The 14,461-nt window shown below is 38.9% G+C and overlaps 1 protein-coding gene across 1 annotated transcript; it reads left to right on the plus strand.

Annotated features, from left to right (window-relative positions):
* The first annotated feature begins 6,963 nt into the window (after positions 1–6,963).
* On the plus strand, positions 6,964–7,842 carry LOC112912647 (mitochondrial nicotinamide adenine dinucleotide transporter SLC25A51-like). Its single transcript, XM_072731899.1, has one exon. The coding sequence runs from the start codon at positions 6,964–6,966 to the stop codon at positions 7,840–7,842; it is 879 nt and encodes a 292-aa protein (XP_072588000.1).
* The last annotated feature ends 6,619 nt before the right edge of the window (positions 7,843–14,461 follow it).

The raw sequence follows: 14,461 nt of genomic DNA on the forward strand, positions 1-14,461 counted from the left end.
CGGTTACCAGCTCTTCACATCTACTTTCCTTCCCTAGAGGTAGAACCTGAATGATGATTCAGGGCTAGCAGGGATGAGAATAGGCAAAATATTATAGTAGCTACAAGCGATTTCTCTGACCACAGGGGAGAATTACCAGATTTTGGAATTTAGCAAGTTTCCATGACCACAATGATAAAAGAGAGACCAAATCACCAAGGTGAAAAGTTTGCTGCATTTATGCTGTGTTTTGGGGCACTGTGACCTAGCCCACAGGAGGGCAGCTTCCCTAAAGGCATGTGTAGGAAGCTGCAAACTGCATCTCATCTGTCCTGGGTTTGAACTGGAGAGACTTAGCACAAACAGCATCTGCACATAATAGTGAAAATTTTCAGAGTGGTTGATAATTGGCTTCTGGAAGCATGTGCCTGAATGATTATGTAAGAACCTCAGGGAAAGCAACATACATAACATAAAAAGTGGAAAACCATCAGAACTAGGATCTGTAAAAAAATGCAGAATGTACATAACAACACCCAGAGTTCACTGCACATCTGGGTATTATTAACACTGATAAAACTCCAAACATAACGAAAACAACACAAAAAACAACAACCAAAAGTCTCTTTACTCCTCCATGAGACTCCTGCTTTTAAAAAATATATTTTGGGGGGATGCCTGGGTGGTGTCTGCGGTTGAGCGTCTGCCTTTGGCCCAGGGCATGATCCTGGAGACCTGGGATCAAGTCCCACATCGGGCTCCCAGCATGGAGCCTGCTTCTCCCTCTGCCTGTGTCTCTGCCTCTCTCTCTCGGTCTCTCATGGATAAATAAAATCTTAAAAATATATATATTTTTTATTGGAGTTTGATTTGCCAACATAGAGTATAACACCTACTACTCATCCCGTCAAGTGCCCCCCTCAGTGCCCATCACTCAGTCACCAAATTTGAGAGACTTCTACTTTTTGAAGAAATCCAAGTCTTAAGTGATTTTGCCTATTCTCCAGTGACTGGCTGTGCTTTAGGAATGTAACACCTCACCACAGTGCTTTTGGAAACTATTCTTAGCCAGAGTGATTTGGCTGCTATTTTTAGTCTCCCTCTCTGTAGGCAGTGTCCCTCCATTTACCCTTGTTTATCCAGTACAGCAGCACTTGCTTAAGTCAGCCCAAAAAATATGGCCACCCTAAGTTAACTGAGTTACCTTGGGGTTTCCAAGGACTGAAACTGAGTCTTCCCGGACTCAGCTCAAGAGAATGAAGCATCTGGGAGGCCCTACTGTTCCTTAATATTTACTTAAAGCCCACAAATCTCTAACATACATGGGAACAAATTATGGCATGATCTTTAGCCTCTGGGGCTTTGGATGAATCTTGATGAAAAACTACAGTGCTGGCTTCCCACAGAAGTAGAGTAATTGTTAAGGAATATCCCATATCAGTGACTGGCTAGTATGACTGCACTTAGCAGGCAGAACTTTCCAGCAAGATGGAGAGGCACTCCCTGTTCTCTGCTCTGGACCCATGCAACAACAGTCCTATTCATCCAATGCACTCATTACACCCTGTTTATCAGCATTTACTTATTTGCTAATACTACAAACATCTGTAGAGTGCAACCTAGTATGTATAAGGCATACATCAGCCTCATAATAAATGTTGGTAAAATGAACAAATGGAACGTCACTCAGCCTGTAGAATGCAGTATGAGTATGTGTGTGAAAGGTGCATAAGCGGAAGACTTTTTGAGAAGGTGTCGCATAAGCTAAATCTTGAAAGGTAAGTACCAAGTTTCTGCAATGGATAAAGAACTGTCATTCCAGAAGGAAGTTAAAAGCACACAGAAAGGCAGGTGCATAGATCTACAGAGACCCCACTGTGGCTCAGGTAGTATGAAACCAGACTGGGTGCTGGGTAGAAATAGGCAAGGAAACTTACTTTTACATAGAATTATCATTAGCCCAAAGAATTGATTAGAAGTAGTATGGCTAAAGTGATTAAAAGGAAATATGTCCTTGGATTTCAGAAATTAAAAATAAACTGACCTAGAGAGCTGGATTTCCTGCTGCTAATGTGGTAGGCAGTCTCTCAAATGGCTCCTGTTGAGCCCTGCCCCCCTGCCATCTTCATGGCATTGTATAATCCCCTCCTGAGTACCATGTTTCTGGCCAACAGATTATGGCAACTTTGAGGGATATCCATGATTAAGTAACAAAAGTCTGTTACTTCTATCTTGCTAGCCAACTCTACTGCCTTCTTTTTTGAATAAAAAATATTTTATTTATTTATTAATGAGAGACATACACACAGAGAGAGAAAGAGAGAGAGAGCGGCAGAGACACAGGCAGAGGGAGAAGCAGGCTCCATTCAGGGAGCCCGAGGTGGGACTGGATCCTGGGTCTCCAGGATCACACACTGGGCTGAAGGCGGCGCTCAACCACTGAGCCACCCAGGCCGCCCTCCATTGCCTTCTTAATGTGCACACTTTTGTGAATTAAGCTGTCATATTGGAGAAGCCCACATGGTAAGGTGGCATGTAGCAAACAACTAGTGAAGGACTAAAGCTCTCAGTCCAAAAGAGCCTGATGAACTGAATTCTGCCAGCAACCACCGAATGAGCTTGGTAGCAGATTCCAGTTGAAACTTTGGATGATATTGCAGACTCTTGGGTGACACCTTGCTTTTGACACCTTACCAGAGACCATGAGGCAGAGGACCCAGCTAAACTATGTCTTGTTCCTGACAGAGAGACATCATGAAATAATAAATATGTGCTGGTGGGGGATCCCTGGGTGGCGCAGCGGTTTGGCGCCTGCCTTTGGCCCAGGGCGCGATCCTGGAGACCCGGGATCGAATCCCACATCAGGCTCCCGGTGCATGGAGCCTGCTTCCCCCTCCGCCTGTGTCTCTGCCTCTCTCTCTCTCTCTCTCTGTGACTATCATAAATAAATAAAAATTAAAAAAATAAAAAAATAAAAATAAATAAATATGTGCTGGTGTAACTGGCTAAGTTTTAGGGTAACTTGTTATGCAGCAATAGTAATACAGACAGGAAGTGGGGAAACTCTGATAAGCTCCACGGCTTTCAATGTATGTACTGCAGTATGGCAAAGGCCTTAAGATACAACATTCTTGTGCCACACCAATTTTCCTCTTTTTAAAGTTGGGTTGTTTGGGGAAAAAGTTAGGTTGCCTGCTTTCTTATTGTTGAGTCTTTATAGTTCTTCATATATTCTGGCAATGAGTCCTTTTCCAGATAGATGACATGCAGACATTTTCTCCCACATTTGTATTCTCTTAACATTGTCTTCCAGAGGCAGAAGTTTTAAAATTTTTATAAAGTACAATTTATTCACTTTGTCTTGATGGATCATACTTTTGGAATTATATGTGAGAAATCTTTGCCTAACTCATATTCATGGGTTTTCTTCTATGTTTTCTATTAATTAATCTATCGTTTTAGGCTTTACATTTGATCTGCAACTCATTTTGAATAAGTTTTTCTATATGGTATGAAGTAGGAATTGAAATTCGTCTTCTTGGATGTTGACAACCAATTATTCCAGCACCCCATTTGTTGAAAAGACTTTCTCCTTTGTTGAAAATCATCTGGCTGTCCATATATGAGTGGATCTGTATCTCAACTCTCTATCCTGGTCCCTCGATCTACTTGTCTATATTTATACTGATACTACATTGTCCTAATTTCTGTTGTTTTATGTTAAGTCTTGAAGTAATTTGGTATTAATCCTCAAACTTTATTCTTTTGCAAATTGTTTTGGCTACTCTGAGTCCTATGTATTTCCACAAGAATTTTTATTTTTTAATTTTTTTTATAATTTATTTTTTATTGGTGTTAATTTACCAACATACAGAATAACACCCAGTACTCATCCCGTCAAGTGCCCCCCTCAGTGCCCGTCACCCATTCACCCCCACCCCCCGCCCTCCTCCCCTTCCACCACCCCTAGTTCGTTTCCCAGAGTTAGGAGTCTTTATGTTCTGTCTCCCTTTCTGATATTTCCCACACATTTCTTCTCCCTTCCCTTATATTCCCTTTCACTATTATTTATATTCCCCAAATGAATGAGAACATACAATGTTTATCCTTCTCCATTGACTTACTTGACTCAGCATAATACCCTCCAGTTCCATCCACTTCGAAGCAAATGGTGTGTATTTGTCATTTCTAATGGCTGAGTAATATTCCATTGTATACATAAACCACATCTTCTTTATCCATTCATCTTTCGATGGACACCGAGGCTCCTTCCACAGTTGGGCTATTGTGGACATTGCTGCTATAAACATCGGGGTGCAGGTGTCTCAGAGTTTCATTGCATCTGAATCTTTGGGGTAAATCCCCAACAGTGCAATTGCTGGGTCGTAGGGCAGGTCTATTTTTAACTCTTTGAGGAACCACCACACAGTTTTCCAGAGTGGCTGTACCAGTTCACATTCCCACCAACAGTGTAAGAGGGCTCCCTTTTCTCCGCATCCTCTCCAACATTTGTGGCTTCCTGCCTTGTTAATTTTCCCCATTCTCACTGGTGTGAGGTGGTATCTCATTGTAGTTTTGATTTGTATTTCCCTGATGGCAAGTGATGCAGAGCATTTTCTCATGTGCTTGTTGGCACTGTCTATGTCTTCCTCTGTGAGATTTCTCTTCATGTCTTTTGCTCATTTCATGATTGGATTGTTTGTTTCTTTGCTGTTGAGTTTAATAAGTTCTTTATAGATCTTGGAAACTAGCCCTTTATCTGATACGTCATTTGCAAATATCTTCTCCCATTCTGTAGGTTGTCTTTTAGTTTTGTTGACTGTATCCTTTGCTGTGCAAAGCTTCTTATCTTGATGAAGTCCCAATAGTTCATTTTTGCTTTTGTTTCTTTTGCCTTCGTGGATGTATCTTGCAAGAAGTTACTGTGGCCGATTTCAAAAAGGGTGTTGCCTGTGTTCTCCTCTAGGATTTTGATGGAATCTTGTCTCACATTTAGATCTTTCATCCATTTTGAGTTTATCTTTGTGTATGGTGAAAGAGAGAGGTCTAGTTTCATTCTTCTGCATATGGATGTCCAATTTTCCCAGCACCATTTATTGAAGAGACTGTCTTTCTTCCAATAGATAGTCTTTCCTCCTTTATCGAATATTAGTTGACCATAAAGTTCAGGGTCCACTTCTGGGTTCTCTATTCTGTTCCATTGATATATCCACAAGAATTTTTAAATGAGCATGTCAATTTCTCAAAAGTGGAGAGGTGACATCATAATAATATTGAGTATTCTGACTAACGGACAGGTATATCTCTCCATTTTTTAAGGTCTCATTTAATTTTTCTCAACAGTGTTTTGCAGCTGAAGTGTGGGACCAGGAAATTTAACAAAATACCCTACCCCTGGACAAGCAGAGCAGGACTGACTCTATTTTGGGCTACACCCACCTTGCGCTGACCTGCTTATTACTTAGGGCACTGCCCCGCCCCAGTCAAAGACCAGGACACACCCTAATCGGAAATCCGGCTCAGTGGACCAGCATGACTATGCAACTTTCTGCGTATCCCATTGGCCACTGGCCCCTATAAAGCTGCTAAGCCTCTTAGTCTCGGGGTCCAAGTCCCTGCTCCGCTGCGTGGGGTATGCCTGGACCCAGGCTCGAGCTTGTAAATAAACCCTCGTGTGTTTGCATCGGTGTCGGCTCCTTGGCGGTTTCTCGGATTGGCGATCTTGGGCACAACCGAAGTACATTGGCCTTGCACATTTTTGCTAGAAGTTTATCCCTATTTCATGTTTTTACGCTATTTTCAGTGGTATTGTTTTTTAAAATTTCTATGTCCAGTTGTTCACAATGAGTATACAGAAGTACAATTGAATTTATATACCAGCTTTATATCTTACAGCCTTGCTAAATTCACTTCCATTTAGACTGCTAAATTCACAGTCATCTGTGAATAAAGGCAACTTTCCTTCTTTATTCCAACTAGATGCCTTTTAGTTCTTTTTTTTCTTTTGAATTTTTTTTTACTTTTAATTAATTATTTTATTTTTTTATAAATTTATTTTTATTGGTGTTCAATTTGCCAACATATAGAATAACACCCAGTGCTCATCCTTTTAGTTCTTGTCCTTGCCTCATAGCACTGGCTAGAACCTCTAGCACAATGCTGAACAGAAGTTCTAAGAGTAGATATCCTTGAATTGTTTTTAATCTTAGCAAATATGCATCTAGTCTTTCATCATTAACTATGATCTTAGCTGTTAGATGTCCTTTATTAGCTGGAGGAATTCTTTTCTAGTTTGTGAACTTAAAAAATCAGGAAGGCATCTTGTATTTTGTCAGATATCTTTTCTACATCTATTGAGATGATCAAATTGTTTTTCTTTTTTAGTTTGGTAATATGATGACTTATACCAATTGATTTTTCAAATTTTAAGCCAACTCTGCATTCCTGGGATAACCGCACTTGGTCATGATGTATTATCCTTTTTATATTTTTTTGTTTCAATTTGCTAAAATTTTGTATAAAAGTTTTCTATCTATGCTCGTGAGGGATATTTATCTGTACTTTTATTTCTTGTAATGTCTTATCTGGTTTTGGCATCAAGGTAGTGCTGGCCTCATGGAGCAATTTGGTAAATATCCCCTCCTCTTCAATTTTGCTCTAAAAGAGTTTGTGGAAAGGTCTGCGCCTGCGTGGCCACTGCTCGCCGGCTCGCGGACCTGCGGTCTGGCGGTACCGGGAGCCCGCGGCGATGGCGTGATCTAGCAGAGAGATGGCTACCATTGGTTACTTTATTTTTCTGTGGCAAGACTGTCATGGACCTGGATATTTCAGGTTAAAAATATCCTTCATGAAGAAGAAAGATCTTAAGCAACATGGTGGATTCAGAAGCTCATGAAAAGAGACCGACCGCCCATCCTAACATCTTCAAAACAAGATCTGTCACCTCACATGTTGGTGAAATGTTGGTGAAATGAAGCATTTCACATGGTGGATTCAGAAGCTCATGAAAAGAGACCGACCGCCCATCCTAACATCTTCAAAACAAGATCTGTCACCTCACATGTTGGTGAAATGAAGCATTACTGTGCAGCTTTCAACAATGTAGCAATTACATATCCCGTTCAGAAGGTGCTCTTTAGGCAGCAGCTGTATGGAATCAAAACCCGGGATGCAGTGCTTCAGTTGAGGAGGGATGGCTTTCGAAACTTGTACTGCGGAATCCTTCCCCCACTGATGCAGAAGACAACTACACTGGCACTTATGTTTGGTCTGTACGAGGACTTATCTTGCCTTCTCCGGAAGCATATCAGTACCCCTGAGTTTGCAACCCGTAGTGTGGCAGCAGTACTTGCAGGCACAACAGAAGCGATTTTCACTCCATTGGAAAGAGTTCAGACATTGCTTCAAGACCATAAGCATCATGACAAATTTACAAACACTTGCCAGGCTTTCAAGGCACTCAAATGCCATGGAATTAGAGAGTATTATCAAGGCTTGATACCTGTTCTTTTCCGCAATGGATTCAGCAATGTCCTTCTCTTTGGCCTTGGAGGTCCCGTTAAGGAGCATCTGCCTACCGCCAAAACTCACAGCGCCCATTTGGTCAATGATTTTATCTGTGGAGGTCTGTTGGGTGCCATGTTGGGAATCTTGTTTTTCCCAGTTAATGTTGTGAAAACTCTAATGCAGTCTCAGATTAGTGGGGAATTTCAGTCTTTTCCCAAGGTTTTCCAGAAAATCTGGCTAGAGCGGGACAGGAAGCTGACAAATCTTTTCAGAGGTGCTCATCTGAATTACCATCGATCCCTCATCTCTTGGGGCATAATCAATACAACTTATGAGTTCTTGTTAAAGATTATATGAAAGAGGGATCCCTGGGTGGCGCAGCGGTTTGGCGCCTGCCTTTGGCCCAGGGCGCGATCCTGGAGACCCGGGATCGAATCCCACGTCGGGCTTCCGGTGCATGGAGCCTGCTTCTCTGCCTCTCTCTCTGTGTGTGACTATCATAAATAAACTTAAAAAAATATATTAAAAAAAAAAAAAAGATTATATGAAAGAAACTATCAGTTAAGTGCCATTTATTAACTGAATAGACCTAAGAAAAATGTGGTTTGGCATTGTTCCTAATTGGCCAAATATAAGTTGGTGTCATTAGTTCAGGACACAGTGAATTATGGGCAAAGCTGTTTTCTTGAAGCACCAACAAAATCAGAATAAAAGATTCTAATAGGAAAATAAAATAAAATAATAAAAGAATTTGTGGAGAATTGGTATTTTTTTTCTTAAATGTTTGGTAGAATGAAACCAATGAAGACACCTGGACCTGGAGATTTATTTTTGGGAAGGTCTTTGACTAAAAATTCTATTTCCTTTATAACTATAGGTCAACTTGTTTATTTCTTCTCAGGAAAGTCTTGATAGTTTGCATTTTGTAAGAAATTTGTCGTTTTCATCTAAGTTGTTGAATTTATTGGCATAAAGTTCATAATAGCCTCTTGTTCTTCTTTTGCTATCTGCAAGATTGGTGGTACAGTCACCTCTCTCATTCCTTATATTGGTAATTTCAACCCACTATTTTTCCTGAAAAGTCTGGCGAGAGTTTATCAATTTTATTAATTTCTCAAAGCAACGATTTGGAATTATCCATTTTCTCTATTGTATCTCTATTTTCTATTTTATAGATCTCTCATATTTATTATTTCCTTCCTTTTGCTTGCTTTGAATTTTATTATTTTTTTTAATTTTTATTTATTTATGATAGTCACACACAGAGAGAGAGCCAGGCAGAGACACAGGCAGAGGGAGAAGCAGGCTCCATGCACCGGGAGCCTGACGTGGGATTCAATCCCGGGTCTCCAGTATCGCGCCCTGGGCCAAAGGCAAGCGCCAAACTGCTGCGCCACACAGGGATCCCTTGCTTTGAATTTTATTTGCTCTTTTTATCTTGTTTCTAATGTGGAACCTGAATTTGTGGATTTGAGGGGTTTTTTTACATAGATCTAGTTAGTACTAATATTTCTCCCTGCACCCTACAAATTTTATTCTCCTTTTCATTCAGAATATATTTTAAAATACTTTTAATTGCCCTTTAGATTTTTCCTTTATTTAGAAATGTCTTATTTTGTTTCCAAATATTTGGTGCTTTTCCAGATGTATTTCTGTAATTGAATTTCTAATTTAATTCCATTTCAGTCAGAGAACACATTTTGTATAACTTGAATTCTTTTAAATTTATTGATATTTGAATTATGACAATGCAATGTTTCATGTGCATGTGAAGAATATGTATATTCTGCTGTTACTGGGTGAAATATTCTTATGAAGGACATTTATATTAAGTTAATATAAATTAACATATAATTAATATAAATTGAGGCATTGTTCAAGCCTTTTATATTTTACTGACTTTCTTTTACTTTTTCTATCAGTTATTGAGAAATGGTTCTTGAAATCTCTGAATACGATAGACTTATTTCTCCTCAGTCCTTTTTTACTTTTCGTGAAGCTGTGTTATTCGGAGCAAAAATGATTAGTACTGTTACGTTCTCTTGATTAATTAACCCATGTATCACTATAAAATGACTTTTATCTGTGTTCCTACTCTTTGCTGTGAAATCTTCACCTAAGATTAATATGGCGACTGCAGCTTTCTTTTTATTAGAATTAGCATGCTTTATCTTTTTTCTATCCTTTTAGCAGATTTGTCTTTATATTTGAAATTTGCTTCTTATGGGCAGCATACAATTCAGTCTTGCTTTTTCAATTACTCAACCTCTGCCTTCCTATTTTGATTATTATTATTGACATAGTTGGGTTTAAGCTTATCATCCTACTATTCATTTTCAGTGTTCTTTGTTTCATTTTTTCCTCTTTACTTCTGCCTTCTTTTGAATTCAGTGTTTTCTGTGATCCCATTTGATCTCATTTGATTTTCTATAATTATTTGTTTTTGTTATTTTGGTTGTTAAACTAGGGTTTATGGTTTAAGTATTAAACATTACCAACTAACTTCAAGTGTCACTAATACATTTCATATATAATATGAGAAATTTATAATAGTATATTTCTATTTCTCCACTCTATGCCTTTATGGCCTTATTGTCATATATTTTACTTATACATATATTTTAAATGCACTGTTATTTCTGTTCAGTCATTTATCTTTAAAGAGACATGAATAATAGGAAAATGTGTGTTTACCTGCATTCTAATCATTTGTAGTTTTTTTTTTTTTTAAGGTTTTATTTATTTATTCATGAGAGACACAGAAAGAGCGGCAGGGACACGGCAGAGGAAGAAGCAGGCTCCCTGCCCAGAGCCTGATGCAGGACTCAATCCCCCCACCAGGGACCATGCCCTGAGCCAAAGGCAGAGGCTCAACTGCCAAGCCACCCAGCTGTCCCTGTAGTTCTCGTCATTACTTTTTATAATTCTTATTTCCATCTTCTGTCATTTTCCTTCTGCCTGAATGATTTCCTTTAAAATTTTTTGTAGGGTGATGAATTCTTTCAGCTTTTCATGTCTAAAATCTTTATTTCACATTTTAAAAAATTCTAAATTTATCAAGATATAATGCATATATCATACTAATTTAAAGTTTACAATTTAGTGGGGCATTGTCTATTTGCAGAGTTGTGTCACCATCATCATAATCAACTTCAGACTTTTTTCATTATGCCAGTAAGAAACTTTGTTGTTGTTGTTGTTTTTAAGCTTTTATTTATCTATTCATGAGAGATACACAGAGAGAGAGGCAGAGATAGAGGCAGAGGTAGAAGCAGGTTCCATGGAGGGAGCCTGATGTGGGACTTGATTCTGCGACTCCAGGATCACACCCTGAGCCAAAGGCAGAACCCAACAGCTGAACCACCCAGCTGTCCCTCCAGTAAGAAACTTTATAACCATTAGCATATCCCATCCTCACCTCTTACTTCCCCTCACTGCCCAAAGGCCTGAAAAATTAACATAATATCTGTCTATATTTGCCTTTCCTGGGCATTTCATATAAATGGAGTACTAAGTTGTGAAATGTATTGTAAAAATACAGTATGTGGTCTTTTGTGACTGGCTTCTTCACTTAGCATGTTTTTTACACTTCGCCTACATTGTAGCATATATCAGTCAGTACTTTATTTGCTAAATAATTTCTTTTTTTAAAAGATTTATTCATGAGAGACACAGAGAGATGGAGAGGCAGAGACACAGGCAGAGGGAGAAGCAGGCTCCATGCAGGGAGCCTTGTGGGACTTGATCCCGGGACTCCAGGATCATGCCCTGGGCCAAAGGCTGAGCCACCCAGGGATCCCCTATTTGCTAAATAATATTTCACCTTATGGATATGGCATACTTTATTTGTCCATTTGATTGATTTGATTGATTGTTTCCTTTCTTTGGCTATTATGAACTCCAATTCAATGACTAAACACACTCCCTTTTTTCCTCAAACCCACTGTCTGTTCCTTCTGATTTCCTTTGCTGGCCCTTCTTCCTCTACCAGATCTCTGTTTAGCCTGCTTAATTCTGTTCTTTTCGGTTATACTCTCTCCAAGATTTTATCTGGCCACGTAACATAACTTCAATTATGTCTAGATATTGATTTTTACTTTATATTTCTAGGTGAGATCTACACCCTGACTTCTAGACCTGTAAATCCAACTCCTCATATGACATTTCTGCTTAAATGAGTAATACACACCTCCAACATAATAGAGCCAAATGTGAATATTCATCCCCCATTCCCCAAAATCCATAGTCCCCAAGCCTTTACCTTATCATTAAATAGCACCACCCATCCAATTCCCCAAGCCAATAATAACCTAGAGATTTTCCTTAATTATTTTTTAAAGACTTATTTATTTTGAGGGGGGGAGAGAAAGAGAGAGAAAGAGTGCACGCAGTGCGGGGAGGGGCAGAGGGAAAGAATCCCCAAGAAGACTTCCTGCTATGGGTCTTTCTCACAACCCATAAGATCATGACTGAGCCGAAACCAAGAGTTGGACACTTAACCAACTGAGCCACCCAGGCTCCTCCTTAAATCTATATTTTTACCTTCACACCCAACATTCAATCCACCAGTAGATGTGTCTCCAAAATACACAACTTCTTACCAAGTCTACTGCTAAAAAGCCCATCTAAAATCCAACCATCTCCAGCTTGAACTACGTAGAGCAACCTAATAGTCTGGAGCTAGACAATGGTATCTTAATGATCCTTGTTCTATGCTTGCTCCCCTAAAAAAGCAAATGCTTTCCCCCCAAAAAGCAAATAAAGTCATTTCTAAAGAGTAAAACTGACAGTGTTACTCCCCTAATGTCCTTTATAGCTGGCTTTTCCCTCATGCATTACATTCAGTTGTCTTGTATCTTATTGTTGGAAGAATACAGTTATTTGGAAGACTGTCCCTCCATTTGTCCAGTGTTTCAAGTTTTGCACTCTTGACCATTCTACAACAGAAGTGATACTGTGTTCTTCTTAGTGCATTATATCAGGGGGCATATGATTTTATTTGTCCCAATACTGATAATTGATTGTTTGTTTGTTTGTTGTTGTTGTTGTTGTTTTTGCATCTGTAAAAGGCATTTATTCTGAGAATCTAAAAATCTGGACAAAGAATATTGAACTTTTCAGAAAAAGCCTACACGGGATTTCGTGGTTACTTCCTAATACATTAACAAACCTAATAAGAAGGAGAAAAGAAAAACTTTAAAACAGTATCTCTCCAGTTTGTCTGCAGTTATGTGATTTAAAATATTCCTGTTCTATTGAGGTAAAAGCTGCAAACTTTGGTAAAGTTAGAAAAATTAACAAATCATTCCAAAAAATACAAAACCGAAGGAGAAAAAAAAAACATGAAACAAAAACACAACCAAACCCTAAGTTATAGCTTTCTTGGTACATATACAATAACTACAAAAAAATTTCATTTAAAAAAAAGTACTTAAAAAAAAAACCCTAAAAATTTCCTCTTATAATTCTCAGTTGGTGAGCTGACCATTCAATTGAAAGGATCCACAGAAATGAAATCACTAGTGAGAAGATACTCTGAATCTATGAAAATATTCTGTTCTTCCTCAAACTTTCACATACTAGTTGTGGCAATCATTATAGACTTTCTAACATTATCATTCTTTCTATATTTATAAGTTGACAATCTTCTGTAAGGAACTTTCCTCCCTCTCATATTTATATCAGTAAGAACTAATTCTTATTTCATTCAATATGTTATAATTTATTATTACCACTATTTTGATGCTCAAATTGTCCCACACTTGCCCAGTGGCAGCCTCTTTAAGTTGGCCGCTGTGCCCTTGTGATATGTCTTCATGATTCTTTGAGCACTTCTATACTTTATCCACAAGAAGATGTTCAAGGCTAATCTTGTAACTTCTGTACCTCAGCCTCACATTAAGAGAATATTGAGGTTTGTTCTGGCACACAGTTAATTTACTAGCAGATCAATAACGCTTTTTTTCAAAAGCTGTTCTAACCTTTGTTAGGATGGGACTAGAGTGGCCCTTATCTAGGTCTAGAGTAGTCCTATCCTACAGAGTGGCCTTTCTGGAAGGACAATTGAATGTCTATGATGTTCAGTGAGTCCTCTCCATCTTGGTCCACTGGACTCCTATGTCTAACACAACTGTGAAACCTCCTGAAATTCAATTCAGCTCACAGCTCTCTAGCAGCTGTCCTTAACTAGATTGTACAGAATCTTGTTCTGTACATGTGCAAATTATCATTCAACCAGAAACTTAAAGGGCACATTGTACATATTCCCAGTTCTCCTTTTCTGCACAGCTACAGAAAAGCTCAAAAGCCAGAAATGGGGCACCCTGGGTGGGTCAGTGGATTAGCGCCGCCTTCGGCCCAGGGCCTGATCCTGGAGACCCTGGATCGAGTCCTATGTTAGGCTCCCTGCATGGAGCCTGCTTCTCCCTCTGCCTGTGTCTCTGCCTCTCTCGCGCTCTCTGTCTCTCATGAATAAATCAATAAAATCTAAAAAAAAAAAAAAAAAAAAAAAGCCAGAAATGCTTAACTCTACTTCCAGAGCATAGCAATACAGCTGTGCTCTGTTTGGGTCTCACCTTTCTCTACAATAGTCCACAGGGCGGGATGAGCACTGGGTGTTTTTCTGTATGTTGGTAAATTGAACACCAATAAAAAATAATTAAAAAAAAAAATAGTCCACAGGGTGCCTCCAGACAGAATCCTGGGGCAATTTTGAAGCTTTACTCGTGTGTTTCTCCTGTCTAATAGATCAAAGTCCACTGTGCTACTGTCCACACAACTTGTGCATGTATTTGGTCTCATTTTGTACTTCCTTACAACTGGAGGCATAATGTAGTTCGGTTACTCCATCATTATCTGAAGCGGATTCAACAACTATTCTTTATAAAAATTGTATATAAAATAGAATCCTTAACATGATTATACACTCACATTCTCAACACACACACATACACACACGCAATTTTTTTAATTTTTA

Source organism: Vulpes vulpes, chromosome 12 (assembly GCF_048418805.1).
Source record: "Vulpes vulpes isolate BD-2025 chromosome 12, VulVul3, whole genome shotgun sequence".
NCBI lineage: Eukaryota > Metazoa > Chordata > Mammalia > Carnivora > Canidae > Vulpes > Vulpes vulpes.

Bases quoted from the DNA above. Each gene is read 5' to 3' on its own strand.
- LOC112912647 (XM_072731899.1), top strand. From the start codon at position 6,964: ATGGTGGATTCAGAAGCTCATGAAAAGAGACCGACCGCCCATCCTAAC.